Source organism: Limulus polyphemus, unplaced genomic scaffold (assembly GCF_000517525.1).
Source record: "Limulus polyphemus unplaced genomic scaffold, Limulus_polyphemus-2.1.2 Scaffold3272, whole genome shotgun sequence".
Lineage (NCBI taxonomy): Eukaryota > Metazoa > Arthropoda > Merostomata > Xiphosura > Limulidae > Limulus > Limulus polyphemus.
In genome coordinates, this window is record NW_013668882.1 from 52,375 (window position 1) to 72,733 (window position 20,359).

General features: G+C 31.5%; 1 protein-coding gene across 4 annotated transcripts in view; it reads left to right on the plus strand.

Moving 5' to 3' along the window:
- Window positions 1-20,359, plus strand: part of LOC106469040 (colorectal mutant cancer protein-like) — a 92,291-nt gene that overhangs the window by 46,161 nt on the left and 25,771 nt on the right. For 3 of the 4 annotated variants that reach the window (XM_022397438.1, XM_022397437.1, XM_022397439.1), the window contains exons 4-7: window positions 9,984-10,097; window positions 14,572-14,714; window positions 17,887-17,984; window positions 18,322-18,461. In XM_022397438.1, the coding sequence (XP_022253146.1) occupies window positions 9,984-10,097; window positions 14,572-14,714; window positions 17,887-17,984; window positions 18,322-18,461 (495 nt within the window). Of the gene's footprint in view, window positions 1-1,862; window positions 2,392-9,983; window positions 10,098-14,571; window positions 14,715-17,886; window positions 17,985-18,321; window positions 18,462-20,359 lie in introns of those variants that run through there. The other variant, XM_013929496.2, reaches the window with a different exon arrangement.

Genomic DNA, 20,359 nt, shown 5'->3' on the forward strand with positions numbered 1-20,359 from the left:
ATTTAATATACTGTTCGTACTAATAATAGTTAAAATTCATTCATTAACCCAGTAATAGATATAGGTAATTTAATATACTGTTCGTACTAATAATAGTTAAAATTCATTCATTAACCCAGTAATAGATATAGGTAATTTAATATACTGTTCGTACTAATAATAGTTAAAATTCATTCATTAACCCAGTAATAGATATAGGAATTTAATATACTGTTCGTACTAATAATAGTTAAAATTCATTCATTTATCGGTTGGATACAGTGTCTATTAGCGTTCTGTATTTTATGTACGTTATACTGAGTTTGTGCGCGTATAAAAGCAATAAAAAAGAAAGATTAACCAAGCTTTTACTGTAGACTCTATGTAAAGAACTACGCTAATTGTTTTATTTTAAATGGAGAGTATGTGATTATGATTTCTTGATTGGCTTTGATGAAAATGTCTTTTTTTTTCTACGTAGAGTGAAGCTACTGATATATATTTAGCCGTTGTTATTAATGTAATAAGTCAGACTCAGCTTTTAATCGGTATTATTGGATGAAATTAATCATTTTGATAATAACGGAAAAAGGTTTCCGGTTCGAATACGCTTCATTATAGATCGTTTCAGATTGTAAACGTTTAAAATCATTTTGTGACCTGTTTGAGTGAAAATATATGTTTTACAATTACATCAAATCTATACACTTATTATAAAATATGGAATCAAAGTTATAGAATTAACTACAAAAAAAAATGTTAGATCGATAAAACCAAACTAATTGCTAAAGAAGTGGGTTAGCGGTAAGTTTAGGACTTAAAACGTTAAAATCATGGTTTCGATTTCTGAGGTGGACAACGCGCAGATAGCAATTTGTGAAGGTTTCAACAACAAACGTTTATATGATATTTGGTTGAGTTGTTTGTTTGTTTTGAATTTCTCGCAAAGCTACACGAGGGCTATCTGCGCTAGCCGTCCGTAATTTAGTAGCGTAAGACTAGAGGGAAGGAAGCTAGTCATCACCACCCACCGCCAACTCTTGGGCTACTATTTTACCAACGATTGACCGTCACATTATAACGCCCCCACGACTGAAAGGGCGAGCATGTTCAGTGTGACGGGGATTCGAACCCGCGACCCTCAGCTTGCGAGTCGAGCGCCCTAACCACCTGGCCATGTTTAGAGACAGAGAAAAGGGATGTCTTAACGCACCACATATTTTGAGATTAAAGCACTCCATACCGAACATATAAGCGATAGAAATATATCTAATTTATTCTCTTATTTTGTGTATACTTATATTTTTGTAGCATTCTCATACAATTTTGGGTTGGGTGTTTTTGCATATACCTATTACAGTAATTGCTACTTAGCTTAAAACAATTGAAAATACTACGTTGTTTTATCAGGTGAAGAATTGAAAAGAAATCCAATGTTACAAATATATATAAAACACTGTGTTAATAACAGGAAAAATACTATTAGTTCGAGGGTTAAAAAAACATAGTTTTAGGTTATTTTTTCTTATTTTTGGGTTTTAACAAAATGTTTTTAGGAGATACGTTTGAAAATCTTGTTATTGCATGTGTTTTCCTGGTGACAAATTTTACATCAACTGGATAAATTACCGTAAGTGCAAGAAAAATAAATCGATATTTCTAGATTATTTCAGGCCATCAATAAAATATGTATAATGACTTTTATAGCTTACACACACACACACAATATCTTGTTGATTATTGTATCTTAAAAGTACATCGCTTTCATCGTTAATTAAGCTTCGTGTTATTATAAGTGGAAGGTCAGGAATTTAGAGGGCGCTAGTGATGTATAAGAGCTAGTAATGTAGAGGAAGTGAGAAGCATACGATGGTGATGCTGCAGTGGAACCGGCAAATGATTTAATTCGCGGCTAAACAGACTTGGTTCGTATATACTAGCAAGCATTTTGTTAATCTACAGACACGCGACTCAGCTTGATGGACTAACGCTATGTACTTTGTTTCTGATGGACAATGATATTGAACAGTGACGTCATGTAGTCACTGTCGGTGAAAATAATTTGTAGGCGGACACGATTCAAGTTTTTAGTTTATTTCTGATGCGACTTCCATGTAATGCACTCATTTATAATTTAAACCTTAAGAAATATTAAAGATATGATAACCGATTCTCGTTAACGTTAGAAATGCACGTTCTTTGTTAATATGTAGCACTCGTGCTTCGAGCCAATCTCACTATATTATAGCATTTTTGTCAGGCTTTGAGCCTTGGTGTACGATTGCTATGGAAAACACACGCGATGATGATGATGTCTCTAATGGTGGGGGTGACGACCCTCACCATGCTAACGCGGACTTGGCTTCTGGTAAACCTCGAAGACAACGTGACCGCTGTAAGGACAGATCAGAGGTGATGTAAATAACCATTATTGGATATTTTTCAAAGTTCTCGTAGAATAAAACTGACGATTTTGTTCTTATTTGCCAAACATTTTTAAAGCTTTGTAAACCAAATAATTGTGCATCTAATCATAAAGCTGTAGTACGATGTTTAGTGAGTTACGAACATAAAAATTCACTTCACAGACCTTCATAATAGTTGTTTATATTTTCTTTATTTACTTTTTGTAAACTCTGTAAAGATTGCTCCCTCACCCCACGCCCAGTGGCTCGCTGGTAAATCTGAAGGCTTATAACGCTAAAAATTGGGTTTCGATGTACGCGGTTAGCAGAGTACAGATTGTCCATTGTACAGCTTTGTGCGTTAACAAACGTAAACAAATCTATCAAGATTCCAAAATATAAAACACTTCCATATATATTTATCCTCCTATTAAACTTGGAGTTTGCTCTTTCGGTTGTAAAAACGGGAATAACCAAGAATTAAATCAGTATTTATGTTTTACAGGTTCGTAATGGTATTTGTCTACCATGGAATAATGTTTCCAGTTACTGGCAGTCAACATTGTGCTTTATAAAAAATCTTTGGATGAGTAATGCAAAAATGAAACGATATAATATGAACAAATTGAGAAAAAAAAAGTTACCATTTATATATGCATTTAATTACTCCCAGTGCCTTTTTTTGTTTTGAGATTTTAAAATATCTTGGGAATTATTAATTAATTAAAATGTGGTTATAAACATTGGTTGAGAAATAATTATACATACATAAATAGGCGCGGTTAACGTTAAAAGGATGAACAACCCTAAATCGTACTTTATAGCGGGACCAAACATCATATTTCCTTCGATTTTGTCAGATTGCCAACTTTTAACCACATCCATTTAATTAATATTGTCATAGTTGATAATAGACAATATTATGTTCTATGGTATAATGGTTCAATCCTTTAGAAGTTTAAGTAGGTCGTTAATGATGTATGATGTTGTGGATTCGTGAACTCTAACAGTTTAAGAATTAAGGTGTTATAGAACAAATATATTAGAATATATCTTACAAATGTAGACCAGTGGTGCTGTTTTATGATAAAAGAACTTGCTAGGAATGTCAGAAATGATGTGTTTTTGTTACTACTGTAAATACCATTGTATTTATTGTTTTTGTCATGTTGTTATTTTGTGTTTGTGTGAACTGATTTTGATATAAAGTTAAACTGACGCCCTTAGTAACATTTATAATATATATATATATATTGAAATATCTGAGTAACCACACAATCGATGGTTGACGATACATGAAATCAGACTCTAAGTGTGAGGCCAGTTTCAAACCACAGTGGTTGCATCCAAGGGTTCAGAGTTCTTTATTGTATTTTAAACAGTATGTCAATGATGTGTGGCGAAAATAACATAATAATTATATTACAAATACGTAACATTGTGCACGAAGTCTTCTATAACATTTATCTGGCATTGTAAAAAAAAAAAAAAGAACTGGCTTTGGATTTCACATTTTCACGTTCTGAAACACACACACACACACACACACATATATATATGTTAGCGAAACAGAATCCGTTTATTTTCCATGTGAATGTTTTTGCTGTCGATAGGAAATAGTTTGTACCATCTCAACTGATCTTTCGATCTCCAGCTTAATTTTTTCACTGATATGTTATCCACGGAAATTCCATGTGATTTATCATGCAATCAAAATAAGTAAAAATTATAGCTTGATATAAACCAGGCAAACCTGACTACTCGAGCTGAGCATTTACCGAAAGTACAGGGTAATTAGATCCTAACATTCCAGCGTTGCTCGCCTGGTGATATTTTAACGAGATCAGCTTGGTTGTCGGTGTCCCCCTTCCACGAGTGGATGAAGAGCTATAAGCTTTATTACCCAGCGCTGTTTACGACCACTGTGATATTGAACATATTGTGTATATGATTAATAGTGTACACACACACATATATATAGGTGGAATAGTAACGTGCTGAACTTGAAATATCTTTGGTAGAGTGGTTTTCTTTGTGGGACTTCTGTCTAGTTTCGTTGAGATGACGACGTTTCAAGCTCTATGCTTCGAAACGCCGTTATCTCAACCAAACTTTTGACGGGATGAGATCCATAAAAAAAAAACAAAAAAAAACTCTACTATGACAAAAACATTAAGAAAATGCCTTCTTTTTTTGCATTTGCTTATTTGTTTGCTATAAAAAGTTAAAAAACACTAATTTCTAGAAAGACAGAGTATACACGACTTTATGATGATTTTCCCCCCTGTATTTGTTTTAACTATTTTACTATGTTTGTTTGTTAATCTTCTTAAGAAAACACCAAAGCAGACGCGGTTTAATTTTTGAGATTGGGTATATACAGTTTGATAATTAATTTTGTGACAGTAGGAATTTGTTAGTCAAAATCCTACTCTGAAGTTATATAAATTATAACTTATGTATATATATATATATATATATATCCACATATATATAGTGTGTAGGCAGCGGACATGAATGTAGCATATCGCAGTTCCAATCCATCACCCTGGCACTACAAACAGTGCAAATGTTTTTAAAATGCTATCACTGATAGTATCAGTGAATCTACAGCAACATAGAACCATACTACCAGACACCCTTCCTAATGTTCTTTTTGTGTTGTTTTTTCGAATGTTTTACTCTGAACAGTTTCGTCCAGAGTTTAATATTTATCGGTTATCTGTACTTATGTTATACGTAAGCCCAACTGTAGTTTTACTTTTAATATCCACATTTGGAGACGTGTTCTTCCATGCTTTAAAGGGTTTGTCAATACTGCTGTAAGATAGGATCAATAAAACTGTGCTAAGTTAGAGGTTTCTCTTCTTCTGGGGGCGATCAACCAAATCTTTTATTTTTTTATTGAATCGCACTGGAGATTCTAGGAAAAGGAATGAAAGTGATACTTTTGTTTGCTTTATTTTTTGGTACTTGTCTTGTTAAGTATAATTTCATGGATTTACTTTAAATCTGAAATTTCTTCACAAGATAAACAAAATTAAAATTTTGGAAGAAGAAGAAAAAAAAAACACAGCTGTGATAAATATGGATTTAGATAATATTTTTTCCAGAAACAATACACGTGTATGATAGCATCACAGGAAGAATGAAATAATGTCCACTTACTGCCTGCTATAAGAAGAACTATTTACATTTATCTCAGAATTTGTTGTTAATGAACAAAATGTAGCAATAAGCAACTGGTTTGTGCAATTCTTTCATTGTAGCGATTCTTTAGGAATATAAGCGCTAAAAATATTGTTCTCAGTTCATACTTCTTATTCTTTTGTGAATGGGAAAAACTGATTTTTGGGTGTGATTAGGGCTATATTATTAAGCATAATTATTATTGTAAGCTATATTTTTTAATATTTTAACTTAATGTTTGTTTGTTAGAGAGAGCATTGTGTAATAATGATGTATATCTAGAAATTTCATGAAAGTTAAGGCCTCTTTGGAATCTAGAAATTTTGTTTAGTGTGTAGAAATAAGAGTACAATGTCAATACCAGACTCAGTGAATTATTGAGTTAATGAGTAATCAATAAGTGAATCAGTTCAATGCCAGTCAGTGAGTTATTCAGTTTTGTGATTCAGTTAATAAGCTATATAGTGAGTTAATTAGCATGTTTTTTATCAATCAATTAGCAAGGAAATTCTACAAGTAACATAGTAAGTTCATTTGTGAGTTTAGACAAAAATTAGTTTAGAAGTTTCTATCGAAGTATTGTTTGTGGTATTATTACAAGTGCACTTAGCCTGTAGCAAATATTATTGGAGAAATAAATTAAGTTATCATTATGTGGACAGCACTTTCCATTATTGTTGCAAAATAACCCCAAAAAACTTGCCCAATGATAGAATATGTTACAACACTATTATATATCTTTAAGTAAATAAGAACACTGTGTTGAATTTGTACTATTGTTGTGTGAATTATTATATTCTTAAAAATTATTAATCTTATTATTTCTTATAATGAAATATAACATACTAATAGTGTGGGTAAAGTATTTGGATGTGTAATAATTTTCTTCAGATTTTTATGTTTTGTTAAACTTGCTAGCTCTAATGGTTATTTCTAAGTGGTTATGATCATCTAATAATTAACTGGAAAACACTCAAAGAAGTTAACAAGTATACAGTAAAAAAAAAGCTAAATGTGGTGGTAGTGTAAACATAAGCCAAGAAACACCATATTCTCAAACGGGAAAAGAAAATCAACAAAATGCTGTCCTGCTAAAAGTATTGGGACACCTCTCGAACTTGTAAGCTCTAAAAGATAACTCTGTGAGGATAATATACAGAGAGGTAGATTATAATTCCAAAGAGTGTTTAAAATCCCAAGATTTTACAAATTATTTGCATTTGAAAGAGGAAATATTATAGGTTTCTGTAAGTGTAGAAGATTGATATATAACTTAGAACAAAGTGCTTGGTCATTCTAACAAATTACTATGCACTCTTACATAGAAGTTAATATATAAACCTGATTAGATAAATCAAAGTCCTTTTGGATTGTAACAAGCTCTTACTTACTAGGATTGTGACAAAATGCTGAGAATCACAATTTTTAAAAATTGTTAGTGGATTTACATCTTTTAATGTTGCCACATGTGAAGAACATCATTCATGAGGTCTTTTCAGCATGCTTTCTTTAAATAGATGAGGTACTGAAACTATATATCACATACAAGAATGTTCATCAGAGGTTTGCTTGATGTAAAGCCCCTGAGAATTGAAATGTTGATAATAGTTTTAAAATTTTGGGAATGATAAGGAATGTTCTTCTCAGTTTTGAAGTTCTGCAACAAGGTGAATTATTCAATCATGATTATGCTGTGCTAATTGTGAAAGATTGTGGACTGTATTCTGCAGTTAGAGTGATGTTATTACTGTGAAGTGTCCGCAAGTCTAAAAGTACATGGATCTCAAGAGATCTTAAATTAACATGTTTTTCAGGGGCTATGATAGAGTTTCCTGCTAATCTACTCAAGTATACTTTTTTAGAAGGTTATTGCCTCTTGCCTCAAATCATACATGGCTCATGAGTAGTTTCAAAGTAAAAAAAATCAACTTCTTTAAAAGGTCCATTTTGAGCCCAGATATGAATCCTCTGAAATATTGTTGTAATAATCTGAAACAGAAAGTAAGGAAGATTAGATCACAGCCTTCTGGTCATGATCACCAGCTAGTCCAGCCTCTGTAACAACAATGGAGACAAGTTGCACCAAACCCCTGTTAGATTCATGTTTAAAGCATGTCCCACATGTATAACAGCAGCTTTTCAGCTTAAAAGCAGTGCTACACTTTATTAAGACAGCAACCACTAGGACCTTGTCTGTGATTACATGTGTGGATACTGTTGGCATGGCAGTGTGGATATTTTATGTGTGTGTGATTAGGTTTAATCTGAAGCAGCCATCTAAAATATTGTTTGGTGTGGTGTATGAAATTGTTTGAATTGTATTTTTGATCTTCCGTGTTTGTAGAACTTAAGTTATCTTCTTTTTGTTATTGAGATTCGGAATTGAATATTGGTGTTCTTGAAAAAAGGACTACTTTTTATCTAGCAAGTAAGTCTTTCTATAAAGAGCAGCAAGTCACACTTATAGATTAGCATTGAATCAGGTAAAAGTTACCTCAACATATTTTGGTTGATGGTTTCAAAAGTTAATGAATAATTAGGCCTTAGTCATATCCATTGGTAGGATTTTTAAATTAATTCTAAGAACTCATGAATGAAAGCAAAGGAAAATATAATATGCAAGTAATGAGACCTGAAAACAAGGTCTTTTTTTTTTATGATGAGGTTGAGGTGTACATTTTGTGACTGCAGTCTATTTTGTATAAGAACTTTAGCATTTTATAAGGATCCAGGATCCAAATATTGAATAACGAAAATATATGCTCTGGAAGAGTCGTATTTGTGTCCTCTAATCCTACCATTATCACTATTAAATATGAGAAAAGATGATGCATCAACACTGTTCGTTCCCCTAACAGTCTTGCACACCTCAATGAGATTCTCTGTAATTCCTTCTTTTTATTCAGGAGAAAACAAGAGACTTAACCTGACCTCCTATGACAACCTTTTCATTTCAGGTATCATCCTTTTAACACTTTCCAACAGTTTAATGCTCTTGACAAATGCATACAGTTTGATCACTGTTCTTCTTCCGCTTAAAAATCTAAGTTTGTATTAAACATATCCACTTGTTTGAAGTTATAATAGCAACTTTGGGTGGTTGGGAGAGATGTAGAAGATGTAATTAATTAGCTGTAATACTAGATTCTAAAGGATTAAACTGGTTGCTATAGCAACATTGTAAGTCTTCTAAATTCCAATTAAAAGGATGGGCAATTTGCTTCCACTGTAATAATACACAACTCTTAAGTATAGAAGGAACTCTCCATTCTTGTGTTTGTGATAGGTTAACTTGCATATTCATAACTTAAATTGTACATACATTAAACAGTTTTTTTTAATATAACTATTACATATACTTGTGTATGAGAAACTTCAAGTATTCCAGGTAATATTGTTCAGTTATATAGAAATGTTTATCAACACTAGTATATCTATACATAAAGATATTTGTTAAAAATGTTGTTTTAATACATGATAAAATATAATATTATTGTGAAATAGCATATGTTTATATATATACATATATATACACACACACCAGATGATAATTTTTATATAAGGTGAAATATTCTATTCTGGATATGTAAAGTAAGTAAAATGTGCATGTAGAAGATGTGAGAAAAGAAGAAAATTCACTTAATTCAGTAACACATTGATAGCATATGTAAGCATATAGTGTAACTTGATTCATTTAAGGTATGTTAAACCTTTTATCATTTAGATTTCTAATGTAGTGTCCTTCCTTCTTTCTTGAGCAAGTACAAATTTCAATCTCTGTGGTAACAATTTTTTAAGACTGTGGAAGGCCTCAACAGAGAGTTGGAAAAGTTATCCCACTCGGGTAACAAAGCAGGAACAGGCTATTACAGATTTAAACTCAACAATGTCTGGGCTGTCTAAAGTATCACTGAAACAAAATATTTGTTACATAGTGTATGCCTATTCTGATTAATGTTTGAAACACATTTGAGTTCACAAAAATGTCATACTGCATGTAAGAAATCAGTTATGTGTAATCCCTTAATCAAGAAAAATTATTAGCAACTCTTTAGTAATTAGCTGAGATACAGTACATAAATTGTTGTCCTTTTAGTGTATGTAGAAAAATATCTACATTCGAAGAGAAGAGAAGGAATAAATTATTGACATAATGGTCATACTCAAAATTGTGGAAGAAAAAAATATTTTGAAGAATAAATTCTTGACTTTTTGATATATTTGATATATTATTGAAAGTTAAGGACAATTTCAAAGTAAAATGAAATTTTGATTTGATAAATAGTCGTTCATCTTTTTCAATCGTTAACTAATAAGTTTCATTAGATTGAACATATTTGTTTTATCACAAATTGCTTGCATTAGCCTGAGATATCAAAATAAGCTTTTATTTTGTGTTTAATCACACAGCTTCACCTGGCAGCTTTGGCTTCGTTGAAAAGAGAAATCTTGGATCTCACTCAGAGAGTTCAGCATATGAGTCAGGAAAGAGATATGCTAGAGAGGCAAGTCAACAGAGCTCAGGTATCATGTTGAAAGTTTATGTTGTGCTAGTAAAAAACATTAACAGATCTTTTATTTTTACATTATCGAGGAAAAACTTTAACTAAATTTATAATCTCTATTAGCATAGAAAGTCAAAATAATTTGTGGTCTTATAGTTATGTCCTGTTTGTAAGGGGAAAAAAATGTATTAAAATTTATTCCATCTTAGTGAGAAAACACATTAACAAATCATAGCTTTATGATCTTTTAAGAAGTAGAGACATAACAAAAGTTATGATTTTTTTAGTAGAGAAATATATTAAAGAGAATCTTTCCTTTTTTTTTTAGCTAAGGAAAAATATTAACAGAATTTTTACTGCATAATTCAATGAAAAGACAGTAACTAAATTATGGTCTAAAGAAAATAAAAATATTATCAAACATTTCTTTAAAGACAGACATCAACAGAAAGTAGGTTTAATTAGTAAATAATAAAAAATGTTAGCAGAATTTTTGAGGTTTTATAAAAGTAAAAATGAAAACATTTGCTCTGTGAATAAGGAAATACAATTCCAGAATGTTCTTGTTAATGCTGTTATTAAGAAAAGATGCTAAAACATTCATATTCTATTAGGAATGAAGTATAAAAGAATTTATACATGTGATATACACCAGTACATGGATTTAAACCAGAGCAAGAACAGGGTCCACTAATTGGAGGTCTGACAGATATCATGTAACAGAATATGTTCATTATTTTGTGAAGTTCGTCTTAAAGAAAGAGTTAAAACAAAAATTTAAAATTACAATCTTTAATAGCAAAGAACTGACAGATATAAACACAATACACTAAAACAAAACAATGGCAATGTGTTTATAATGAGTTTATTGGACTGGTGAAAAAAAGAGATGAAGTGAAAGGTCAGTGAGCTTTCTTCCACCAGTCCAGTGTAAGTCCTTCTGTAAAGGAAAATAAAACAAAGTGAAACTGCACATTTAAAACAATCTCAAAGTTTAAATAATATAACAAAATCACATTTTACAAATTGAAATGAAAACCAAAAACCAAAACAAAAAAGTCAAAATTATAATAAAATCTACAAAGTCTAAACATTTTACCAGAATCTGTCTTAAAAGGGGAGAACCTGGCTTTACGTACCAACAGCCATGTTAGTCACCAGTTGCTAATCATACACATGACCTTCATCCACTGCTGTTCAAGGGTAGGGCAGCCCTGGGCTATTAAATGATTCACCAACAAAAAAGTTGAATGCTTGTTCAGTACTCCAACAAAACTTCATGTTGTGTTTTTTCAAGTAATTTGTGTAGAAGGCAAGCTAGGTCAGAGAATTATTTTACAGAATGACAATAGCAAGAATATAGTCCAAAAAATCCTCTTGCATCACACAGTTTCTTTAGTATTGGCCAGTTTTGAAGAAATTTAATCTTAGATGGGTCTATAGATAATCCATCTCCACTGAATATGTGTCCCCAGGGACTCATCTATTTATAAAACAGGTTGTACTTCTTTATATTTAGCCTAAAGTTCTCTTTCTTCAATACTTTCCTTAGCCCGTCACATGCATGATCAAAAGCCTTCCCATGTGTGATTATGTCATATAAGTAGATGAGAATGATGTTCCAGGGTATTCCAGAGAGAACACACTCCATTAGTTGTTGAAATGTAGCATACAACAAATTGCTTCTACCTTCTTACTGCAATAAAAGCTATCTATTCTACAATTTCTTCTGTTGACTTGGGTTTGCCAGTATCCAATTTTCAGATCCAAAGTTGAAAACCATTTTGATCCCTATAAAGCATCCAAAGTAGAGTCAATTCTTGGCAGTGGTATCCTTTATGAATCCATTCTTCTTCACAAGTATGATAGCTGATGCCCAAGGATTAGTACACTTGGTTCTGTTACTCCTTGTTCTTTCATGGCTTTTATCTTTTTAAGAGCATTTACCTGTTTTGCAACTGGGATTTGTCTGGCTAAATGATGTATTGGGGCTGTGTCTATAGTATCATCTTTATGAGATATTTTATTTGTCTGGCTTAGGTCAACCACCCTAACCACCTGACCATGCCTGGCCAAAATGTAAGTCACTAAGTGGGTAGTTTCCAGGAGAAGAGTGCTGAAACAAGTCAATTACTTAAAAAAATTAGTATATGAGAAATGTGTTTTTCCTACTGTTTCTCAACACTTTTTTTTTTAATGAAAAAATCCCACAAGTTGTTAAAAATGATTTCAGAGGAATTACATTGTCTGCAGATTTAGACTGCCTCTACCTATGGCCTTGTCCATATACTGGTCCCATTAGTTAACAGCCAAACACCTGCTCAGAAATGTAGCCAAATATAATGCATGTAGGTGTACTAACATCTAACATTATAATGAGGAGTTATATTTTTACCAATCTCCCAAATCTCCATCAGTTCCCAAGAAAAATGGAAATAACAAAGAAATGGCTACATAATCTAAGAATGGGACACAGATTTCTAAGTTCAATTTTGTTGATTTCTTTCTTGATATTTTATGAACAACACTACTGTTTATTCACTCTTCTAAACTCATGGGCAGCAGAATGGGTGAATAGGCTATCAGAATTTGTACTTTGCGAACTTAGGCACAACCTAATGTTTGGTGTTACCCATGAAACATATGACAGTAAGTAGTCCCACATTTTTTTCATCTTGTTTTAAGGTTGTTGTTACATAATTATATTCTTGGACAAATACCTAAAATTAAGCAAACATAATACTTTCACATACAGAAAAGATATAAAAAGGTAAAGTTCCTCTTTAAACATTGATTTATTGTTATTTTAAAATAAATAGCCAGACTCAGCTTTTTTTGTAACTGCAACATTTCTTAAGATTTTGACACTCTTACCTACTATAAAGTTGAAAAGATCCATTGGTGTAATGCAGAATCTTTTTGTTATTACCAACATAGAAGGTTGTCAATGTACAGCTAATTTTGTTGTTATTGTGGTTTATTTCTTTGTTCATATTTTACTTTATATTTATCACACCATTTTAAGATGCACACATTGTTCTAAAGTAGAAGGGGCTACAAAATTGTAACTTTATAAGAGGTAGTTCCTATATCAAATTATTTAGTAAATATTTTAAATTATGATAGAATTTTGTTTGTTTTATTTTCATCCTATAAGCTACTCCTCCCATTCAAGAATCTTAGTGAAGAGCTATTCTTAAAAAACTGTTTACTTAGACAGCTGTTGGGTAGTTTACTGAAACAGGTTTAAATTTTTGTTTCTAAAAGTAAGTAGAGTTATTAGTAAAGTTTAAATATCTTTAAAGCCTTTAGTTTTTCAACAGGTGAGTAAATTTTTTTCAACCTCCATAAATATATGTATTTTTTTTATCAGAAAGAACAACATATATATAACATGAGTAACTTCCAGCAATTAGAAAATTCATAATAATTTTGATTTGGATACATAATCTTTAGCTAAGGCACAAACTACTAAACATGTTTTGCAATGTGGGGATTTCATCCAGGATTTGGGAAATAGGCCAAGGGTTTTCATACAGAAGAAAGCATAAGATTGAAAATTTTCTAAAATATAATAGTGATAGATAGACATTAAAATAAATGATTTTAAGGCTTATTTTTTTTTGTATTTGAATGTGATTAAAACAAATATATGAATATTACCTGATGGTTCGGCAGTAAATCTGAGGGCTTAAAATGCTAAAAATTGGGTTTCAATATCCATGGTTGGCAGAACAAAGATAGCTTAGATAGAAACTTAGTTGAAATGTGACCAACAAAATGAAAATTATTTATTCAAACAACACCAGGTTTATAATTTTGCAAACTGACAGTTAACTAAGTTAGTAATTAAGGAACAGCTGAAGCGTAGCTTTAGTCTTACCAGTTGAGAATTGATTAGGTGCACAATTTGGTCCAAGGAATAAATGAAAAATGTTTTAAGTGACCATTGTTAAGTTGTAGAATTACTTACCTGGTGGAACATGATATTTGGTAGTGATACAATAATTAATCACACATTATTCTTTACTTGCCCAGTGCGGGTTTACAATGAGAAAAGTGTATAATTATATATCAACTGTATTTGTTGTATGTCTCTGCCAATGAGACCTGTTTCTCAATACTTGAGCTCTTCAGGGCAATAAAAAGTGATGTGACTAGAATTATTATTAGACTTATTGTGATATCATAACACATATGGTACTGCTGAACCTCTTGACATATTATTTAATTGGTGATCAAAAGTCTTTGTCATTAGTAATTTAAAGTTAACTAGTTTTAAGTTTCATTTCTGCATAATAATTAAATACTACTGTGGTAGTTGTTTTAAATTAATATAGTTTTTCATTGTGGCATATCTATATACTGAATGATGTTTCCATGACTTTGTGAACTGAAAAATAAAGTATTATTCATAGTTGGACATTTAAAGTTATTTTCTAGCACGTTGGTTTGTGAAATTATATAAATATTTCCTGAGTTTTGTTTTTCAGCTTGACAGAATGAGGCTGGCTAGGGATCATGAAGAACGGCTTGATCAGCAAGCTCAGAGGTATGAGGAACGGTTAACAGAACTTCATAGCATCATTGCTGAACTCTCCAAAAAGTTGGATATCCAACGAGCAACTGTCATTAAGTAAGTGGAAGATGAGTATATTATTGTTAGAGGATTAACCTACTACAAGAATTTGAGATAACTTAAACTTTCTTTTCAGTTTCAACTGTGTTACTTATCTTTAGTAGATATGGCACTCGGTCAGTTTGCCTTTAAATAGTTAAAATACTAATTTAGTAAGAATCTTCTATGTAAACAGAAGTATTAGAAAAACAAGAGGGAATTTTCAATAGCCATGGCACTTGAAATCAATGAGACCTTTTATCATTTTTGTTGGCTATATTTTTGTGTGCCAGCAATACCAAGCATGTGGCATGCATATACGTGATTTTATTACTCATCAGGATTTTTACACACCTACTGTCAAATTGAAATTCCTTTAGGCAGGATTAGAGTAAATTAATCTATGAGACCTTGGGTGTGGTGAAATACCTCAATTGAAAGGGTTTGACCTTCTGAGTCCAAAACTGTAATTAGATCGCAAATCGGTCAAGAGATGACAAAGCTGTGAGCTAAAACTTTGTACTTGAAGAAAACTCGGAGGCATTTCATGAGCCACTATGCCACGGCTAATAACACAAATATAATATTATTGTATCAAATAACTATTCAATTTAAAATTACATTACAGAAAGTTTTGTCAGAAAAAAGAATAAGTATTTTTATGTTATTTTTGTAATGTTTTTAAGCAGCAGTACACAGAAGAGCTCAAACTTAATATTTATTGATGAAACACAATGAACTGATTTATCTAGACAGGAAATGTTAGTCATGTTTGTGGGGTAAATTGGTCAATCTGGCAACCAGTGGCATGTTCTGCATAACATACATACAATGTTAACTTCCTTGGCATTCTTATGTTTATGAATTTTTTGCACCATAGGTGTTACTTTTTTTTGCGAAAGTTTCTGTTCCCTTATTATGAAATTAAATTAAATTTACCAGTCATATATATTAACAAAACAGGTATTAACCACTTATAATTTTCTTGCATGTACTGCAGGGGTGGATTTAGGGGATCCAGATCCCCCTTTGGGGAGTAACTTTTTTTTTAAAAAGTTGAGAAATTTTAAGAACTAATGGCAAAATCACCTATACTCTGTTTTCGGCCAGAACACCTCCTTTTTTCCCCTAAAAATCCTGTATTCCTACCTGCATTGTACTATTTATATGTAAAAAATAAAATGAACTTGCACAAGTGCAATAATCAGCAATTCTTTGGTATGACAGTCCTAGCATCGGCAAAATAATTTAGTGTAAGTTCATGAAAATTAAAAAAGAAAAACCTTGATATGTATTTACCTGTAATCAGTTTTCTGTGATTGGAATTTAGATTTGATGTGATAATACTTGAAGCAGGGCACTGCACACAATCCAAAGTTGCAAGAAGGACAGAAGAGTGTGTATACTGTCTCTACCCATGATGTTTAGTGATATCCAATAGTGTGTAGATGGCAGTAACACACAGTTAGCAGAAATACTCGGGCTAAATTTTACAGAACCAGAACGTAAAGTTTAGCTCAAGACTGTCTGAGGGTGAACAATTTTTGTTCAGCTTACTTACCCTGAGGCCGACTTGGGATAACCACCAAGAAGGTTAATAATGTGAGAAAAACAACAGACGGTTTAACAGTAGAGCATGGAAAAGTAAATATTAAGTTGAAAGAAAAATTTTAGGAAGAAGTTTTAACAGAAAATAAAACTTATGAAATCAGCAAAATTATAGTAGAATAACTGATATAAATATTAATTGTTCATCAGTTTACAAATATAATCTCCAATAGATAAAAATAGTAATAACAAAAACACCGCTAAATGCAAATTATAATTTTTTTTATCAGTTTATCAAAATAATATCCAATACCTAAATAGAAAAGAATGAAAAAAGAAGTTTTAAATAGTGTTTGTTTAAATGTTCAGACATCTAAAGGAACTTTTTGAAGAGATATAAAGGGTACCAAGTGGAAGAAGACCATGTGCTGAAAGCTTTGTGTTAATTTTTTATGTTTAGTTGTTATCTTTATTTTTGTATTTTTGTGAATTCATTAAATAATTTATTATTCTAAAGTGTCCATTTTGGATCAGTTTATGTATCCTTATTTTTACATTTTACTGAAAAAAGCCTTATCAAGTTAAGTACCGTATGTATTTTTTTTAACACTTAATGAATAAACAAGTTGATTGAAATTATTTATTAACCCTAAAATTGGAAGTTTCTTACAGAAATTAGTGGATGTTTTGATTCTCACTATATCCCTTCAAATGATAAAAAACACTAGAATTTCCTTTCAATGATAATTTAGTATTTTTAAGCTTCAAACAATACAACTTTTGTGCTCATCAATACACCTCCTGCAGAGAAAAATTCATTTGAAAGTCATGTTATCTCTAGTCTCAGTTGCAAGTACAAGGTTAAAAGGTGATGTGAAGAACAAGATATGCATACCAACTGAAAATTTCCAAAGATGTTCCAGAAGAGGTCTCTAGTCATGAAAAAGAGAGATGTGAGGAAGTACGATAGCAGAGGGTCAGGAGACAATACTGGCAAGCTGTTTACTATATTCAGCTTTGCTTGATTAATTAACACCATGCAAAATCTTTCCTACTGCAGCAAAATGCTTGGCAGATTGCACATTACCCATCCCTGTAACTTGTGATTTTCTGGATTTGGTGGGGACCCTACCTACATAGCAAACAACTGAAACTTTATGTGGTTAAGTCAGAGGTTATTTATTGCAGTTAATGAAAAAAAAAAGGATTCTGATGTAAAATTTCAAATATTTTCAGCTTCAACCATTTTACCCTTATGGTTATAACACTACTAAAACATTGATAAATGTGTGATTGATAATATTGTAACAGTATCGGTGGTAGTTTGTGGCTGGAAGTATGTATACAAAGGTTTTTCAAGAAAGTTGGAAAAAAAGTACTAATTAATTTTCTGGTGTTTAAAGGCTGGGAATGCTTCTCTTCAACTTTAAAAAACGAGAAATTAGTTTTTTTGTTATTGAAGTCATTGAAATATATCCAACAACCAGATGAATATTTATGTTCTTAATGTTGTAATCATACATGCTCTTTTATGAACTAATATTGAAAAAAATTATATTATAGAAAATTCACAGACAACCATACTACTTTTGTTTCAAAACTAATCAAAGTCCAAATTTGTATATGTGCAATGCTGTTTTAGGGAGGAAGATGAACTCAGTCAGCAATCAGAAGATGAATCTAAACACAGTGAAACGCAGAGCCAAAGTACAAGTAACGCAGAATTGTATAGTGAGAAAGGTGAGTATTTTGTACATTATAATGATTAAATTTCATAAAAAATGTGAAAAACTGTTACATTGCATATGTGAACTAAAACATTCTTGTTTGGTGAACAGCTAGATGTTTATAATATGGAAAGAATCAGCTGCATACTGTAAAATATATTTTATTATGTTTTGTTGTAAATATTTGTATTGTTAAGTATTTAGTATGTAATAAGAATAAGTTAAAGTAAATAATTAACAAAAAATGAATTATTACTTCAAATATGTGGTAGTATTATTGAATATCATGAAACTAAAAAGTGCTATATGCTTTTTAAGTGAATTTTATTATTAATATTTTTACATTACAGAAAATGAATCAAGTACTGAGCAGGCGAGGTTTCCTGAAGAAGAAGAATCTGTTAAGGTCAATAAAGTTCATTATCATGTAAAAGGAGAAGCTGTTGGTGGACTGGTAGACAGTGAACACTTTGAAGACAGAACATTCCAAGTAACTATGTTTCATTTTAATGAAAATTGACAGAATAATATGTAATCTTCTATATATACATATACAAGGCACAAAAATCTGTGTGTCTGTCTGTCCATTCTCTAACTACTGTTAGGTCACTGAGCCAATCTCAACCAAACTTTCTGGGATGATAGTTTGGAACAAGGGGCATGTTAATGGGGGTTCACATTCCACTCCACCCCACCCCCATTATTTCTGTTATTGAGCATTTATTATCTTGGACATAAGTTAACATTAACTACATTAATAGATGATGCCACATTCTTACACCAAAAAAAAAGAACTTTATTAAATTTTCTGTAACACAATGTAGGGAGAGGGCACACAAATGTCTCGTATATCTCAAAGAGTGTGCTATCCCTCTCTATGGGGGAATGCAATGAAAAAAATGGCCATGACTATTGCAATAATACATGAACTCAGCTGAAGTTTCTACTCCAACAGCCACAATAAAGCTGATGTGAAGGGCCATTTCTTGAGCTATACTAACTTCCTACTTTGACCCAAGACCTTTCAACTTCAGCCCATAAGACACTTCTTCAGCTAATGATTGTAAATTAATTAATCATGTGAAATACTGTGGAAGGACATTAATGCTAAGTCTTCCTACAAAGCCACCCTGACCATCACACAGTGTATACCATGTTTTAAGTATATACATATTGAATTTTTATACAGAACTTTTGATGAGGTAATAATGAATACTATAATGATGTGTTATGTTATAAATATATTGTGTAAAAGTTAAGATTTTGGTGTTACTTTTCATAGCATATATCCCAACATTTTTTTAGTTCATAACCCAGACAAAGTACGGGTACCTCAGCTTGTTGTTCAGAAATAATTTTAGGGGATATATCTACAATTAACAAAAATTATAACTTTTGGGAGAAAATATTAGGTGTTTCCTTGATATCTTTGGGTGGGCACGTGTCTTAGTGGTTAGAGTGTCTGGACTGAGGGTTAATACTTTGATTTCCTTGCCACAAAAATCCATTCCACACATTGGAACGATGGGTGTTCTATAAGAGTGATGGACAAACTCCACTATTTTGAAATGAACAAACTATCATATTAACTTCAAGTCTCATTTTAGTGTTTAAATGTTAATCAATACAAATATTTTTCAAAAATTCTGTGTAGATAATATATTCCACTTGCAAACAAAATTTAAAACAGTGGTTGAATTTTTCTTACAAAATGAAACTTTAGTATGTTTTGAACATTTGATATTGCATATGAATCATTTAGATTGTTCTTTTTATAACTGTATCTCTTATCTTTGTTTGTCAAGCTTCAGGACTTCCTATAAGGACATATCTAACATCTGCTGTATCTGTGGGATCTTTGCTATGTTATTTTGATGTAATTGTGGTTAGCAAATTAAATAACTGTAATATGTCTGTGGCTGTCAAAACCAATTCATAAAAGTGACAAATGTTTCATGTAAAACAGTAATAGATAAAATTAAAAAGATTGGGATCTTCATTTACTTAATTGTGTTATTTTTTTCTAAACCAGTTTTTCTCTTTTGTAGCCATTTAGTATTTATATTATAGGAAGTATGGGTGAAAAAGTAAATGGACTCTAAGATTATTAACTTTCAACAGTATAGTCATAAGTTCTATGATGGGTATTTTTCAAAACATACAGTCTATGTCCTTGTAACTGATTATCTAGCCTGCTATGGGTCATTGGTATATTTTGAGAAGAGTGTTCTTTCACCAGCCTTCTCTTTGTGATTATTAACTTTCAACAGTATAGTCATAAGTTCTATGATGGGTATTTTTCAAAACATACAGTCTATGTCCTTGTAACTGATTATCTAGCCTGCTATGGGTCATTGGTATATTTTGAGAAGAGTGTTCTTTCACCAG